Source organism: Heterocephalus glaber, unplaced genomic scaffold (assembly GCF_053883595.1).
Source record: "Heterocephalus glaber isolate CG9 unplaced genomic scaffold, H.glaber_assembly_v1.0 deba00001497, whole genome shotgun sequence".
Lineage (NCBI taxonomy): Eukaryota > Metazoa > Chordata > Mammalia > Rodentia > Bathyergidae > Heterocephalus > Heterocephalus glaber.
In genome coordinates this window covers 2465499-2483447 of record NW_028258320.1, presented here as the reverse complement: position 1 = coordinate 2483447, position 17949 = coordinate 2465499, and the positions used below count along the sequence as shown (strand labels likewise).

The window sequence follows — 17949 nt, the reverse complement described above, 5'->3', positions numbered from 1 at the left end:
TCCATTTACTGTTCTCTGTCACTATCCCCATCATTCTGTCTTAGTTACTATATATTTGCGATGCCATATTTTGGGCTCCCACATAATCAAGACCACTTAGGTTCATACCCTTAGGTTCATAGGCTCGCTGCCGACCAAATCAAAGGAGGCTTTTTTTTTTTTTTTTTTTTTTTGGTACCGGGGATCAAACTCGGGTCCTTGCGCTTGCGCAGCAGGCGGCGAAACAGGAGGCCATATATTTTTGTGAAAAGGGAAAAAAGGACTCATTCAAACTTAGCTTCCAGGAGATGGAAAGGCTCATTTGCCTCAAATCACCAACTCACCAAGTGCAGACAGGCAAGGGTCTTGTATAGTAAGGAAAGGGGGGAGGGCACAGAGAGACAATGCAGATCTCCAGGCTTGGTTTATCAATTCCAGGCATCTTCAACCCATTCTCCTCTTTCTTATGGAAAGGAAACCAGGTTCCCCTCCTTATGCTGGTGGCATCTGCATATTCAGTCACTTCTTTTGGGCTGAGGAGAGGAGGCAGTTATTTTTGTTTGTTTTTTGGTACCGGGGATCGAACTCGGGTCCTTGAGCTTGTAAGGCAAGCGACGGAACCACTGAGCTAAATCCCCGGCCCAGGAGGCAGTTATTAGCTATGTGCTCAGCCTGAAGAAGTTTGGAGTTGTTTATCTCTAGAAGGAAAAAAAAAAAATCTAACTTTAAAAGTTTCACTTTGCAGTGCCAGTACAAAACCATGACTTAAATTTTATTTCTCACCAAATACTGTATGAAGGCTCAAAGGGAATCAATAATTATTCCAAGATACTAGAGCTAATATTGAGTGGAAGCAAAACTTGAACCTAGGTATTCTACTAAACCAGAGGGTTTTAAAAAGCCTATTCTGGACTTCTCAAACTGAGAAAACAAGCTTTGGATATTTATAATTTAAAAAGAATAACTCCCGATTGTCATTTTCCATCAGATTCCAATTTTCTCACATACTCCCATCCTGAAATATGGGTAGTTACTGAATTTTAACAGTTAAGCAGAAACAAAATTAGGTCATTGAGCAACGGAGAAACCGACCTTATCACTGGCCAGATTTTTTTGAAACCGGACCTCCTTTATTCTCAAGGGACCTTGGGAATTGTAGTCTTTACTCGGCGGCGCTGATCCAGAGGGACCCAATTATCAGCGAGCCAGCTGCTCTCCGCACAGCGATTGGCTTGAAATCAGTTGCGGCCCGCCCCGTGGCGCCATCTCGCTGTCTCTAGTGGAAGCAGCACAGGGGAGCGTTCATTGCGAGAGTACAGCCTAATCCCCGTTCCAACGTCGCTAATAACTTGCAGTGGCCATGGCCGAACCTCAGCCTGCGTCTGGCGGCCTCACTGACGAGGTCGCACTCAGTTGCTGCTCGGACTCAGATCCCAGCACCAAGGTGGGCATGGGGCGTCCACCCGCGTGGCCTCCGGAGGGAGCAGATCCTGGGGCTCAGCCTGGGCTGGCGGGGCGATTTCGAACCCCGACTGGCCATCGCTGCAGGCCGGCCGGCGTTAGGCGGACGGGAGTGGATTGGAAAGGATAATGGAGGCACCTGTGGGGACCTGTGAAGAATGTTCTTCATATTGTTTCAAACAGACTGTGGCCCAAGTTCTGTTCACTTGTTTTATTTGGGGAGGTGTCTGGAAGCCAGGGTAAACCATGGTCAAGTTCCTTGTCATTGGTCCTCGTGTTCCCCAGCTCAATCGCTTTGGCCGACAAGGAGAGCAGTTTCAGAACTCCCACTCCTAGGTTCAGAGGTCCCTAACTATGCTGGGCCCTCCTAGCCGCGACCCTTTTTCGTAGTGGCCCTGCCAACAGCTCAGCTCCTCCAGACTACTGCGATCGCTCCTTTGCTTGGCTTTGGGTGTTGCTTGCAACCACACTTATGCGTTGGTGGAGCGTGGTGGCCCCTGGGTGACACATCGTGGAGTTTAGACCTGAAGAGAATCTTACAAATTCCCTCTCCAACCCTGTCGTTTTAGTAGTTGTGAGCCAGGAAGTGCAGTGACCTGTTGAATATGCAGGCTTTCGCTTGCTTAACACAACTATATTGAGTCAGTGTACTCAGTTGTGTTGCCTGTTGCCTTGTCAAAATGAGGCCGGTGTTTATTGCTGTGTCATCATCAGAGTTTATTCCTGTGTAGTCATCAGTGCACAAGTTTGTACTTATTTCTTTGCAAATTCCCAGAAGATTGACTTTGGACTTAATGCAGACCTCTACCAAAAAGAGGCAGATAGATGGTCGGTAACTTTGATCTCGCCTTGTTCTGTGCCTTCAGGGCAGAGTCTGACATCTAGTTGCTAAAGCTTAGAAACAATGTTAGGAACAACACGACTACAAAAGGAAGGGAGTAAGGAAAAGCAATGCTAACATGGTAGGTTGGAGACAAATCATGAAGAGAATCTTGAATGTCACATCAATGAAAGTTAGATTTTGTATAGTAGGTAGTGGAGAATGGTCCAGGATTTTGAAGCATTTTGTAGCTCTAGCTACTCTTCTCAGTTATATATGAGTAGTTATTTTATATACTATAAATAGAATCATTCAGTGGAAATTAATTTCCCAGATAACTAGGGATTTTATGTACTGGGCTATTTGAAACAAAAAAAGATTACAGGGCCTGGGGTAGTAGCTTAGTGGTAGAAAGCATGCATTTGGCCTTGAATTCAGTCTTCACACACAGAGATTCCAGGGGGGACCTTTAAAAATACATTAAATACACTTCCTTGTGTGGCTTTTCCCTCCTACCTTAGTACTGGAAATTGAAGTGTGAAGTGTGAAGAACCTTTACACTGAGCCCCAGCTCCTTTTTTAAATTTTCAGGCAGAGTTTTGATAAGTTGCCTGGCGTGGACTTGAACTTGATATCTTCCTACCTCAGCCTCCCAGAGTGCTGATATTGTAGATAAACTTCCTTGCACCTTAATTTACATTCAACATTAAGTTTCTCTTGATGATTTGAAATAATTTTTTTAAGATCAATAATTTTTGACCCTTGTCAGTACCATGTGGAGACTTAAAATGGAATAGGTAATATTAAGTGGTACATATTAAGGGTGCCAGGCCCTGACTTGGTGTTTTAAGGACATTGCTTAAGTTAGCCCTCAGAGCATTTTCCAAACAAGGAGATTTAGACAAGAGATGTTGGCTGTTTTGCCCAGGGGGTGACCCATACATCCAGCTTCCACCCTGTCTGCTTTTGGGTACTGATTCAAGCAGTAGTTTTGGACTTTGCCATGAATTGGAAAAAATTTTTTTTCAATGAATTGATTGATTCATTGATGTTGATTGACCTCTCTATGCAAAAATCATGGTAGGAATTTTGGGAGGGTACTGGGATAAAGGTCCCTTCGCCAAACGTACACCAACTGTAAATAAGGTGGACCTGGGATTAATGAAGTGTTGAGATTATAAAGTATTCTGGGAACACAGAGGAGGTAAGAGGTTTTCAAAGGTAGTGTCTAAATGTGGTCTAAGCACAGGGCATAACGAAGTCTGAAGATCTACATTTGAATCCTCACTTCATTGGTACAGTGACTTTAGCAGGGCTCTTGGCCTGAGTCTGTAAAGGGGACATAAAGACAACCCAGAAATAGATAGATAGACAGAGAGATAGATAGATAGACAGACAGTTAGATAGATAGACAGATAGATAGCTTTTTTTTTTTTAATGGAGCAAGCCCCTGTCCCATCAGAGTGGTAGGGAATGGTGTCCAAGAAAACTTTCAGTGTTGATGACTGTTGAGTTTTGTCAAATAAGGAGGAGCCAGCCAGGCAGAGTTGGAGAGAGATGGGGAGAATAGGGAATAGAGAAAAGAGGAAGGAAGAAGGACAAGGGCCCGAGGGATAGCTGACTGTTGTAGTACAGAGAATCATAGTACTGTATTTTTAAGGTTAGTAACCTTAATTCCATCAGTAAAGTCCCTCCTAGCAGCACCTAAGTTAATGTTTGGTAGAATAATCAAGGATATCTTTAAAATTTAGTTCTTATCTACAACTCCCTGCAGACATTGGCTGAGCACCAAGTCTAGTGTGGAGAGGGCAGCTTAGCCCCATGAGATCTGCCAGGTAGTCTTTGAAATGCCATGGTCTGGCTCAACGAGCCCACAGATTTTGTCTGGAGTTGGCATCCCTGAGCAAGCACTAACTGACAGGGAAGGGACAGTCACCCACATTAGCTGAAAGAGGCACATGACTGCCATTTTTGGAGTGTTCTGTGTGGCTGGTTTTAATCTGAGCTCAGACAGGCAATTACATGGAAGAAATCTTGTTGCTTTATAAAAATTTTTTTTTTAATTTAAAAAAATTTTTGGTTTCAACTCATTGCAGTCACAGAATGACTTTCTAGGTGTTTTTGTGACTACGTTCCACAGGGGAAAACCAAACCATAGCTCGGAGTGCAAGGCCAGTGCACATTTATCAAGAGCTGCATTTCTTTCTCACATGCTTATTAACACAGACCATTAGGAGAGCATCCTAGGCTGGGAAAAGCAATTTAAATATTCTGAAAACGTGGAACCTCAGAGCCAACTGCCTTATATGTGATTATAAGATATAGTAGAGTTTTTTGGTTTTTATTTTTTGTTTCTCTTCTGAGACAGGGTCTCACTGTGTAGTGGAGGCCAGACTTCAACTTTCCATGTAGCCCCAGCTGGCCTCGAACTCAGTCCTTCTGTCTTAGTGTTCCAAATGCTAGGATGACAGGTGTGTTCCACCACACTTGGCTAAGATACAGTAGTTTTTAAGCTAGTTTTGTTTTAAATGAGAATTTAATGTTTTAAAATTAGTAAAATAGAAGAATATCATTTCCTAATGATGCAGAATGAATAAAGTTTTTGTGTTCGTATGATGTGAGTTACAGGGGAATGGTAGCTATGCAGCTGCAAAAGGAGTGGTTGAATTTTCAGGCCTGTTTTGTCAAGTCTATGGGTATAACAGTAAAACTGTTGAGGACTGATGAGGTTAAGGCTCATAACTAGAAGCTACCTATGGTTAAAGGTACCTTCTGTGGCCTGAATTTAGAATTGGAGAATTAATTTAATCACTCAGTGTCAGCTTCTCATCTATAGAGTGGGAGTATTAGTACTTATAGGTAAGAATACATCATAGGGATTCTGTACCCCTAAGCAACACTGATAATAATCTTAACTCTCTGAATTTATATATTCTCTACCCTTTTGTCCTTCAAACCTTCTGTTTCCTGATGTAGAAATTGAAGGGTTTCTCAAAGCTGTTAAGAGATGGTAATTTAACTTTTAGGGGTAAAAAAATAGAATCTTTTGAGTAACTCCTTGCTAATTTACATGGTTACCAGTAAATATTTCAAGAAGGGCATTTATGCATTCATTCAACAGCTGTTATTGTGGTCAAACTTGTTATTATCATTGTGGGCAACTGGAGTTCAGTCTTGCTGGGAAACCTGTGAGGAACTATGTAGAAGGTGCTTCAGAACTGTCTCACCAAGGAGCAAGAAAGCCTGATTTTTTTTTTATCTACCACTGGTTGAGGGTCATTCCTGGTATTCGTGTGCGTGTGTGTGTGTGTGTGTGTGTGTGTATTTGACACAAGATCTCACTATGTAGTTCAGGCTGGCCTTGAACTCACTATTTCCACAGATATCTGTCAGGTCTCCAGTCCTCTGCTCTACCAGCTGAGCTATCGAAGGGTGCACCTTGAACTCACTATGTACCCTAGGCTAGCCTCCATCTTGCAGCCATCCTCCTGCCTCAGCCTCCTGAGTGCTCAGATTACAGGAGTGTACCACCATTGTTGGCAAGTTTTGAGCTGCCTCACACAGGGGCCTCCAACTAGAAAACACTGGCAGAGAGCCATACGTTATAGGTGATAGGCATGCTGGTTTTTATCGTAGGCTGTAAGTACCAGTTTTTTGTTTTTCCCCTTGATATTGTGTTATAATGGTGGACTATTTGTATGTCCTTAAGAACAATCAATAATGCCAAGAAGTGGCAAAAGTTGAAGGTATTTAATATATGCTGTTTGTATTTAGGATTTTCTGTTGCAGCAGACTATGCTGCGAGTTAAGGATCCTAAGAAGTCGTTGGATTTTTATACTAGAGTTCTTGGAATGACGTAAGTAAAATATATATTAGCACCTCATTTTAAATCTATAGCTTTACAAATAAAGGGATTGTTTCCAGACCACTTAAAGTTTGTTTCAAAGGAAACAAATCTTTATTTTGGCCAGGAATCTGCAAGAAGTCCTAACTAGATAGGCCTTAGGGTATGTTCCTTTATTTTGACCAGGCTCAGATGCATTTTCTTCATATTTTCTTCTCCTTGAGAGCTGCTAGCTAAATCCTTAATATGTTCAAACCTTTTTTGATATTCTGACCAATTTTAGCTTCTTGGATGGGTTGTTTGTTTGTTTTCTTCAGTACTGGGGATTGAACCCAGAGCTTTCGCACTAAGATACATTCCCATCCATTTTTGATTCTTTTTATTTGAGACAGGGTCTTGCTAAGTCTCTAAATTGCCCTGGCTCAGCCTCCTAGAGTATTGGGATTGCAGGCATGTGCTACCACCTGTCCTAGCCTCTTATTTACATCAGAAAATGTAAATGTAAGGACAAAGTACTCAGAAAGGGAATGAGTTTACCTAAAACTGGCCCTCTATTTCATTTGTTTATAGGCTGCGTCCTCTTTTGCTAAACAGCTATTGATCTTATAATCTTCAAAACACATTTATGTTTCTTTTTCTTTTTTTCTCCATCTTTATTGAAGTACAATTGACAGTTTTATTTTTCTTGGTTCATTTCCCTAAATAACATGAGTTTTGGTTTGCTTTTGATAATATATGTGTCTATATAAAATAAATTATTTTTCATTTACTATCTAGATACTCTCCACTGACATTGAGAGAACAAGTTAACTAATACTGTATATGTCTGTTTAGAAAATTTGACCAGTTCAGAAAAATACAAAAGGCAAAGTGATGATTTTGTTCCCTTACCCCAACCTAAAGATAACTGCTGTTAACCATTTCTTATGATTCTTTGAAGAAAAAGTAGTTTTACATATATATAATATAAGGGCCTGGGGTTTAGCTCAGTGGTTCCACCGCCTGCCTCACAAGCGCAAGGTCCCGAGTTCAATCCCTGGTACCAAAACAAAAACATATATATATATATATATAAAATATTTATGACATATTTAAGGGACAGAATGAAAACAGATGTATTGGACACCTCCTCTTTGCCAGACACTTCTCACGTTCCCTCATTCGGTCTCCACGGTAGGCCTTTGAGGCAGCTAATATCTCCATTTTACAGGCAAAGAAACAAAATCTTAAAAAGATGAAGTGACTGATCCCAAAGCCTACAGTTGGCACATGGCAGAGCAGGAATTTGAATCCAGGTCTGATGGACTCCAGTGCTCACCTTGTTTTTTAAAGAACCCTGAAATAGCTTGCAACTTGCCAATAGCCTGGAAGATTTGCTCCACTGAGAAAAACCAGTTGCAACAGGTTCATTTGCTTTAATTCCCCTGATTGGTCAGTAAGGCTTATACAATCTGCTTTAGTAGGGTGCTGAGATAGTTTTTCATACTTGGACTGTGTAGGGTATTTGGTACTTTATTATAAACATGTTGGAGTAAATCAGATTTGTGATGTCAGTGGGCAAGCTTTATTGTAAGCCATGATAATTAAATAAAAGATTTGGAGCAGAGCTCTAGAAACTTTCCTTTTGCTAAGCCTCAACTAATTATTTTTTCTTGTTAATTATTAACAAGGTCATCTTTGAGCACTTAATCTTCTGTAATCCAAAGAGAATGGTATTTTATGGATTCTCATTGTACCTTATTCCTTACAAGGTCTGAACTCTTTAAACTTTATAAGCTATACCTTCAGTTGTCTTTTTTTAAACCTCAAGATTAGTGGTTCATTCACTTTTTCATATCAAGTCTCTCCTTTCCTACTCTTTCCTTTCAACCTATAAACAAGCTTAAGTCCTCTAGAATGCCTCTTGCCCTCTGCTCCTTTACCAGTCCTCCCATTGTCACCGAGGTTTGTACGGACAAACCTCACTTGGTGCTGTCTCATTTCTCATCCCCCTTCTGTCTTCCCAGTCCCATTGTTGACTTGGCTCTCATAGGACCTTTCCATAGCTCATGACCTTTTCTGATCTTAACACATTCAAAACAGGCCCATAATTTGTGTGTTTCCTTGCCAGGAGGCTCTGATTTAGATTCAATCATTTCTGCTGCCTTGAATCCCCAGTGGTACATGGATGACTGTCCCATCCAGTGGCTTGTACCACTTGCTTCTCAGGGGGTCTTTAATTATAAGAATGCAAAGAAAGGCATTGATTTAGGAGAGCAGATGTCTCCTAAACATCTGTAAGGAAAGCATTGAAATGGTATAAAAATTATGATACAGCTAATTTGTGATATAACAGTTGTAAATACATATTATATACACCAGTAATGGGGTACTTGTAAGAGTTCCATGTTAAAATTTAGGGAATTATTGATAAACTATTCACAAATATAAATAAATTTCCTTTAATTTGATAAAATAAACAAATTTGTTGTACAATATTATTATTGGTACAAATATTTCTTATATTTATGTTTGGACAGTATTCAGATTTAAGCAACCAGCTAGATTCGGTCCATTTAAGACTGTATATTAATTTTATTAGTAAAAAGACCAATAAGAATGATTAGATCTGGGGCCGGGGATTTAGCCCAGTGGTTCCGTCGCCTGCCTCACAAGCGCAAGGACCCGAGTTCAATCCCCGGTACCAAAGGAAAAAAAAAAAAGAATGATTAGATCTGTTTGTACCACCAGTGGTACAAGCTGTCTAATGGGACAGTCATGCTTGTACCACCAATGGTTCAAGCCAGTGGGAATGTGTTAATCCTGTTTCGCCTTTCTGCTATATTTGATACCATTAGCCATTTTATTGTTTTTTTGTTTGTTTGTTTTTTGGTGGTTCCGGGGATTGAACTCGGGTCCTTGCGCTTGTGCAGCAGGCAGCGAAACCACTGAGCTAAATCTCCAGCCACTTTATTGTTGACATTTACATCTTCTGAGATATTAACCTATCCTTTCTTCTCTCTTACTGTCTACCCTCAGTTTCCTTTCCTAGAAGTTTTGGCATAGTAAGAACTCAGTAAATGCATGTACAGTATTTAACTGAGTGGAATATATCTGAAAGAACAGGATAATATAATTCTGTAAAACTAAAATTCTTTATTGTTGATCCTTTTTTGTGTTTATAAACAAGTACTGTAATTTTGTTTGTTTGTTTGTTTTTGGCACCGGGGATAGAACTTGGGACCTTGCACTTGCGAGCCAGGCACAGGTACCACTGAGCTAAATCCTCGGCCCTACGTACTGTAATTTGGTTAAATTTCATTACATTTGAAGAACTAATAAATTACAAGTCTGCTTTTACTGATATCTACAGATGAATAGGCATTTTAAAATGAGATTTTCATTGATGTTTCTCTTGGTTTTCCTGTTAAAATAGCTTTACTATATATAACTTTTATTCATACAACTTAAATATTAAGGTATGTTAATTTTATTATGAATCAGCTTTTCCTGTTAATGATTTAGGCTTGTCATTTTTTAAATTTCAGGCTACTCCAAAAATTAGATTTTCCTACTATGAAATTTTCACTCTATTTCTTGGCTTACGAGGATAAAAATGATATCCCCAAAGATAAAAATGAAAAAGTAGCATGGGTATTCTCCAGAAAAGCTACCCTTGAGTTGACACAGTGAGTATAAGTTTTTATAAATTCTGGATTAAGGTTTTTTTCATTTTGTTTTGGTCTGGGTTTTTATTTTTTTCTTAATACTTTAAAAAATCATCAAACCATTTTGTAATTAACATTTGGATTTTAAGGCATTTTTATCCTTTCAACATGAAAAAATGTAGAAATAAGCATTGCCTTTTTAAAAATTTACTTTTTATTTATATCTATTTCTTGTGGTATTAGGGATTGAACCCAGGACCTTCACACTGAGCTGTATCCCCGATCCTTATTTTATATTTTTGTTTTGAGACAGGGTCTTGCTAAGTTGCCCGTGCTAGGCTCACATTTGTGATCCTCCTGCCTCAGTTCCTCAAGAGTGCTGGGATTGCAGGCATGTGTCACCATGGCTGGATTCCTTTTTCGGTTTTTTGGGGGGGGAGGTTACCAGGGATCAAACTCAGGACCTTGCGCTTGCGAGGCAGGTGGCAGAGCCACTAAGCGAAATCCCTGGCAGCCTTTTTATTTCTTTACATTGTTTCTCTGCACTCTTTAACAGCTACCAAAAAAGCATTTGTTTCCAGATGTGTGATTTTGTGTGTATCCCCTGATTCAAAACACGCTTTGGAGGCTGGGAATTTAGCTCAGTGGCAAGGTCCTGAGTTTGATCCCTGGTACCAAAAAAACCCCCCAAAACAAAAGCAAAACAAAGCTTTGTAGTCAGACAGACCTAGACAGACTTAGACATGGGTCTTAGCTCTGACCCTTGGTCTATGACCCTGACCAAATTATATCACCTCTCTAGGTGGCCATCTCATCTTTAAAATGGAAGTATTTAAATCTAGCCCATGGAGCTGTTATGAGGCTTTAATGAAATATGAAGTATTGAGCACAATAAATGGTAGTTGCTGCTAAGATTATTGCTTTTATCCAGGTATCTGCTTTTACTGTCTCTTTAGTCTAGTTAAAGTCATACATTTCCTGCTTGCCCTTTCTACAGTCGAAAATTTTAATATTTTTAGTAGCAGGGGTCAAGCCAAGTATGTAAAGTAGTGGATGCACATGGTAAGATTTGAAAGACAGGTTTCTTTTCACAGTGTTTGTTCTACAGGACAGAACTATAAGTTATGTTTTCCCTCCTTTTGTAGCAACTGGGGCACTGAAGATGATGACACCCAGAGTTATCACAATGGTAATTCAGATCCTCGGGGATTTGGTATGTTTGCCTATTTGTATGTAATACAAATGTATATGGATTTATGTGCTTTTCCATGTGTACATCTAGAACATTCGTGGCCTAATTGTCAAGTATAATCTATTTAGTAGAAGTATGGTTTATTTTCCATAAATCTTACTTAGGATTGTATAATTTCAGAATCTCAGTCTAAACATATTTATTCTCATAAAGATTTTACTTTTAAGTCTCAGTATTGTATTTCCAGTAGATTTTTTTTTTAATTAATAAAAACCCAACTATGTGAATAGTAATCCCTGTTTCTGCTAGTGTATACTTCTGTCTCGTTCTGAAATCTCTCAAATCAAGATAACAGAATTATAGGCTTTAGTAGGCTGCTATATAGGCAGTGCCAAAAACATATCTATTATGTATGAACAAATGATTACTCTTTCGTTGGTATAGTTTTATTTTGATTTTGGTGTTTTGTTTTTTGGTTTTTGTTGTTTGTTTGGATTGATTGAATCCAAAGCCTTTATACTGAGCTATAGCCTCAGCTCTTTTTTCTGTCTTTTCTTCTTATCTTTCTTTTTTTTTGAGACAGTCTCCTGAGTTGCCCAGGATCAAACTTTTGATCCTCCTCTTCAGCCTCCTAAAGTGCTGAGAATTACAGGCATGCACCACCATGCCCAGCTGGTTTAGAGTGAACTATAGATAAGCCAGTATTGATTTATTTTACATAACGTATAATTCAGAACAACTAATTATTCCATTATACTGATACTTATTCTTGACTGTATTATAGATTTTAAGTCTATTTAAATCAGTCTATTTTCAAGTGCCTTATATTTTGCAACATGTGTTAGAAGCCACTTGTGAACTTCTTATTTCTTCCTTTTCTCTATTGTTTTTTTTTGGGGGGTGGGTGCCACCTAAGGTCACATTGGAATTGCTGTTCCTGATGTACATAGTGCTTGTAAAAGATTTGAAGAACTGGGAGTCAAATTTGTGAAGAAACCTGATGATGGTGAGTCTACTACTTACTGTGTTCATGCCTTTCTTTAGTTAAGTAGTGTTATAAGCACCCACAGAAGGCACTGTTGTAGTTAAACCCGTCTAGTTGTAAATAATGGAAGTCTACTTCAACCTGCTTAAGGAAAGAAGCAAACTTATAAGAATATCTGGATATCCTAGGAAACTGAAAGAACAGCTAGGGTGCTTCACAGAAGACTAGACACAGGGTCTGGAGAGCCATCAAAAACTCAGGCTCTTTCTCCCAGTCTTACCTTACATCAGTCTCTTCTTGGCCACCAGTTTCTCTGTTTCAGAGTATAAATCTGGCCACTCAAAAGTAAGTTTCTTCAAGTCTGTTTTACCTGATATCAATTATTACAATTATGAATAGTACATTACCTAGCATTTCCTTTTTTTTTTTTTTTTTTTTTGGTGCCGGGGATCGAACTTGGGACCTTGCGCTTGCAAGGCAGGTGCCAGAACCACTGAGCTAAATCCCCGGCCCTCATTTCCTTTTTTATTCTTTTACAACCTTCCTGTGTACGTGTGTTTTATGTATGGCTCTTAGAATAGCATATATCTGGATTTTGTTGGATTTACATATATTGTGATTATTTTACTTAGATCTTTTTCTGATATTGTATTTTATTATTTCAATTTTAATTTGAAGCATTAATTAAAATACTTAATATCCAGCTCACCTTTCCAGAAAGAAAATAATTTATTCCCCTCTACCAACATTATGTTACTATTACCCAGATTCCAGGGTTACTCATTTCTTTTTTCTTTGGCCTTGGCTTAAAAAAATATAACAATAGGGGCCGGGGATTTAGCTCAGTGGTTCCGGCGCCTGCCTCTCAAGCGCAAGGTCCCAAGTTCAATCCCCAGTACCAAAAATAAATAAATAAATAAATAACAATAAATATGTTAAGATATTTTGATAATCTTTCTCTGTATATCTTTTGCACTATAATCTGAACTTTTCTGTCTATATAAAGTACCTCAAATAAAACTTTTCAAGAAGTTTTCGAGGCAAAACTCCTGAGCCTTTGTATGCCAAGTACCATTCCTATATGTGAATGACAGTTTTGTTGAAAATCCTAGGTTTATTTTCCTTCAGCCTTGAAAATGCTACTCCACTGTCATTTTGCACACAGTGGTTTTGAAAAATCTGCTGTCAGTCTGATCCATGTTCTTTTATGTATACTATTTATGTGTAGTATCTTCTGCTTTGTTCTGGAAGCTTTTTACATTATTTTTTGTCCTTACCTTCTTGCCGAGATGTTTGTTTACTCTTTTTTCCCAACTCTTATCTGTTCTGACATTTAACTCACCTATTGTGTTCCTAATCTATTATAATTTTCATCCCTGATTTGTGCTTGTTCCTTTAACATTTTCCTGTTCTTAATTAATATCAGTAACATTTCATACAGCTCATCACTTTTACGTGTAGTAATAATTCTTGGTCCATTGTTCCAATGTTTCATTTTATAGTTGACTCTATAATCATTATTTGGGTGCTTCTCATAGTTGTACTTTTCACATTCTTATTATTTTGGCCTGTGTGTGTGTGTGTGTGTGTGTGTGTGTGTGTGTGTGTGTGTGTGTGTGTGTGTTCTGTTTCTGCAACTGTTAGCTGTTTCATCCCATGAGTGTGATTGGAGGAAGGCCAGAACCCAGCCCTTTACAACCTGAATGATCTCAGAAAGGTAGGCAGAATAAGCCAAGGCCTGGGATCCCTGGACACCTGGAAATGAGTGTGAAACATTTCACATTTCACAGAACAGCGATTCAGGTCAGATATTCTCCCTTTGTCCCTTAGGAAGTAGTATTAGTAGTAGACACCTCTAGGGCCAGGGATGTAGCTCAGTGGCATGGCTTCTGCCTGGCAACTGCAAGGTCCTGAGTTCAATCCCTGATTTGGGGAGGTGGGGGGAGTAGTAGACACCTCTGAGATTGTCGTTCCCTGGCCCTGGATGTATGGAAAGAGAGATGGGAGAGATCAGGTGGTTCCCACCTGTTCTTCCCGGTTCCTCACAAGCTTTCTGTACCACCCTTACTTACTCCTGAGGACGTCTGAAGCAGTGACCTGAGCCCTTTACAAGGGCAAGGGCAGGTACTGACCCCCAAGACACTTGGGAGAGCAGAAACAATCACTACCACCTCCCACACAGAACAGATTAAAATAGTCATCCCACCTCACCCAACCTTTCCTCAGGTATCACTCCCAAGGCGTCTCACTTTTCCCTCCTTTTCTCATTTGTGTTTCTCTGGAACCAGAGATAAGATTCAAATCAATTTAGCATTTTGGCCCCAAAATAAATTTCTCAGGTCATGTATCCGCATTTAAGCAAACTCTGACCTATTAGCCTCTCCATTCTAGTTATGAATTCCTGGGAGACAGAATCTGATTGGTAGGACTTAGCTTGCCTGGTGGGATCAGAAGAGGACTGAGATTGTATGGTATTTTCGGAAGCAAAGGGAAGAGGGAAGATGATGCACATCAAATTTATATTTCAAGGAAAACAGACAGTGACACATTTTTATTGGGTTTGTTTTTTTTTAGATGGAGAAAGGCCTGATTTCTAAAAATTTTTGTGTGGTACTGGGGATCAAACCTAGTGGTGCTCTACCATTGAGCTACATTCCCAGCCCTTTTTGTTTTTGTTTTGAGACAGGGTCTAAGTTGCCCAGGCGGGACTTGGAACTTGTGATCCTCCTCCCTCAGCCTCCCTCAGCCTTAAGATTACAGGTGTGCATCACTGTACCTGGCTTTTGAAGGCTAAGGGAAAGGTAGAGCATTTTGTGTGCGTGTGTGTGTGTGCGCGCGCGCGTGCGCCTTTATACAACTGTTTAAAGGGTTTGTATGACTCAGGTATCTAGTGTTTGGCTTGTTTGGGTAAGCCACACTACCTGCTCTGTTGAGCACCCTCTCATTTTGATTGTTGTTTTTTTGATTTTTTGAGATGGGGTCTTGCTATGTTGCACAGGCTGGCCTTGAACTCCTGAGTTCAGGAGATCCTCTTCTCCAGTCTCCCATGTAGCTGGGATTACAGGCACATGCTATCATGTTTAGCTTCTTTAATTTCTGAGATACTGAACTGGTAGCGTGAAACAGTGTCATGGAGGTGAGGCAAATACCTGATCCAAATACTGGCTAACAGAAGCAGCCAGTTCCACAGTTTATTTTAGGAGGGGGCCTGATTTCCAGCTATGTGTGGAGGATAACATTTTAGTCAATATGAAAAATAAGCATTTGGGCAATGTTAACAGTATAGATTTTTTTTAAAAAATGTAACCAAAATAATGTATTTCATTAAAATATAAATTTACAGTGAACTATAAATACTCTTTAAGGTTTTTATTTTCTGTTTCCAGTAATGAAATATTTCATTTTACAGGTAAAATGAAAGGCCTGGCATTTATTCAAGATCCTGATGGCTACTGGATTGAAATTTTGAATCCTAACAAAATAGCAACTCTTACTTAGTTCTATGAAAATGTTTCTTTGAGATGTCAGTGAGGATGGAAATAAGAATGGAATAATGTGACTCAAGATACTCAGAGAACAGAAACACCCAGGATTGATGGAACTGTGTCCCAATTCAAATCATTCTTAAGTCCTTTTCTCTTTTCAGCTGTATTTTTCATCTATTCATTCTAGTTTTAAAGTAGTGCTTTATTTTATGACCTTGAATGTAGTTGTGTAAGTTTACTTTTTAGGTAATAATTAGAACAATTCCCTTTAGAAGCTGCATTTGCTGCCTTTTAGCTCTTAAATATTACCTCTCTTCAAGTCTTCCTTTGAATCATCTTTTTTTAAAAAAAATTAACCTTTTTTTGTGGTGGATATCTTCTGGGGTTTCAATTCCTCAGAAATAACTTCAGGATGGAAAGTAAAGAACACTGAACAAAAATGAAACTTCATATGTACTTCAAACAGTATCAAGTGTTTATTTTATAAAAGAGAGGGTACTCTTGAGAGCCGTTCAGAACCATGCTGACAAGGATACTGATAGAAAACCTATTATTTATTTATAAAATACTTTTCAAGTTCAAGAACTAATTTCATTTATTTGGGAATGAGGAGGAGGAGTGGTAGAGTATTTACTGGATACTCAGACATCAGACAAGGCTGTAGCATACTGTTTGTCATTTAATATTCTATCTTATATAAAAGAAAGTCTAGACCTGTAAAATAACTTTAATGAATTGAAGGCAATGCAAGTAGTCAAGATCTCATCATTATCTTAGTATTTAGAGTATGCCTCAAAATTAAACCTCACCATACCTCCCACACTAGTTTCCTGCTTTGAAAACCTGCAGAGTTCACACATGGTGCCCTTGGCTCTTGGACTTGAGTGCCATGTTGAGGGAAGAAATGTAGGTGTCTATCACAAGGCTGCTCTAGGGACACCCACTCACCCCTGCACAAGTGATGTTTATATTACTTAAGTACTCTTCTTTTCCCTAGGTCTTCATGATTCCAAGAATCATGTTCACTGGTAACATCACGTAATTACCAGAAAGCAGCTGAGACACTTGGTGGCTTTCAAAAAATCAAAATGAGTTTGAAGATCTCATGTCCTAGAGAATAAAAACACCTAAACTACATTTAGGTTTTCTGAAGATTCTAGTGGAAGACCTTTGGATAGGCCACGCCAGTTGCTCTTGCACTGCTGGAAGCACTTTACATTTCCTTTTTGGATGAAATGGATTCACATGAATAATTTAAGCAACTAGCAGTACTTAACAGACTGAAATAAAATAAATTTTAAGACTATTTAATTGGTAAACTTCTGTCCAGCAAGTTCTTTCTTATAAAAGGCTCCCCTTAGTACTGAAAAGGATTTGAAAAGGCTTGCAAGTTCGATCTGAACCAGGAACAGCCTGTAAAGCAGGTAGCTGGTATGGTTACGGAACTGGGAAAGGTGGGAGGACAGTAGGGAGTAAAGGATTGTGGTAGATAAAGTACAGAGAATAAAAAGACCAACTATTAAAAGATGAGTCATGGGCTGGGGATTTAGCTTAGTAGTTCTGGCTCCTGCCCCGCAAGCACAAGGATCCAAGTTCGATCCCCAGTACCAAAAAAAAAAAAGGGTGAGTCATGGGAACTTAAGACGAGCTTCACATGTTAAATATTAGAAATAGCAAATAGGAGGTCTGTTAGATTCATAAATTTAGTAATTTAAACTATTTCTAGGGAAAGAAAACTACTACTTGCTAAGTAAATTGTGCCAAAAGATAATCCTTATTCCTTAAATTCATTCCTATATTCATTGATAAAATGTGCTAGGGATTAGAAGAATTCACTTTCAAATAAACTTTTTTGAGAAATGGTGATAAGAAAGGGCAAACTAGGGCACACAAAATTTTCTTGTTTTTCATGTTGAGTGCTAACCAGCTCGCAGTGTAGAATGTCAGTTTCCCAGAGCCGGCACAGCCGAGGCAGGGACTCCTGATAGGAGTTTGAGTTAAGAGCTGTGGCTGAAAGGCAATTACTTGAGGTTTCCCTCACAGTATTTTGAGCACAACTGCTTAAGTATGTCTTTGTTCAGGCTGCTCTAACAAAAATACTATAGACTGGATGGCTTACACAATTTATTTTTCCCAGTTTTGGAGGCTGAGTAGTCTAAGATCAAGGCAACAGCAAATCCAGTGTTTGTTGAGGTCCCCTTCCAAACATGTAGAAGATGCCTTCTGGCTGTGTCCTCATATGGCCAAGAGAAATGATCTTTGATCTCTTTCAAGAACACCAGTCCCATTCAGGAAGGCTGCAGGCTTATGACCTAATTACCTCCCAAAGGCCCCATTTCCAAATACTATAACATTGGGGATTAAACATGAATCCGAGGGCACACAAGCATTCAGTCCATATCATAGTATTATAAACCTTGGTAACATAGCTGAAGAGGGTTTTATCGGGCCAGGATTCAGCTCAGTGGCACCACGCCTGCCTCGAAATTGCAAGGTCCTGAATGAGTTCGATCCCCGGTACCGCCAAAAAAAAAA

The 17949-nt window shown here is 39.2% G+C and overlaps 1 protein-coding gene across 1 annotated transcript; it reads left to right on the top strand.

The window, feature by feature from the left end:
• Nucleotides 1–1268: 1268 nt before the first annotated feature.
• On the top strand, nt 1269–17029 carry Glo1 (glyoxalase I). The gene is made up of 6 exons (NM_001310299.1): nt 1269–1423; nt 6035–6117; nt 9633–9773; nt 10898–10965; nt 11861–11950; nt 15339–17029. The coding sequence occupies exons 1-6, from the start codon at nt 1340–1342 to the stop codon at nt 15425–15427; spliced, it is 555 nt and encodes a 184-aa protein (NP_001297228.1). The 5' UTR covers nt 1269–1339; the 3' UTR covers nt 15428–17029.
• Nucleotides 17030–17949: the final 920 nt, after the last annotated feature.

Excerpts from the sequence above, each read along its gene's own strand:
- Glo1 (NM_001310299.1), top strand. The coding sequence starts at position 1,340 with ATGGCCGAACCTCAGCCTGCGTCTGGCGGCCTCACTGACGAGGTCGCA. Across the intron at positions 9,774-10,897 it reads GCTACCCTTGAGTTGACACA|CAACTGGGGCACTGAAGATG; the intron begins GTGAGTATAAGT and ends CTCCTTTTGTAG. Across the intron at positions 10,966-11,860 it reads TTCAGATCCTCGGGGATTTG|GTCACATTGGAATTGCTGTT; the intron begins GTATGTTTGCCT and ends GTGCCACCTAAG.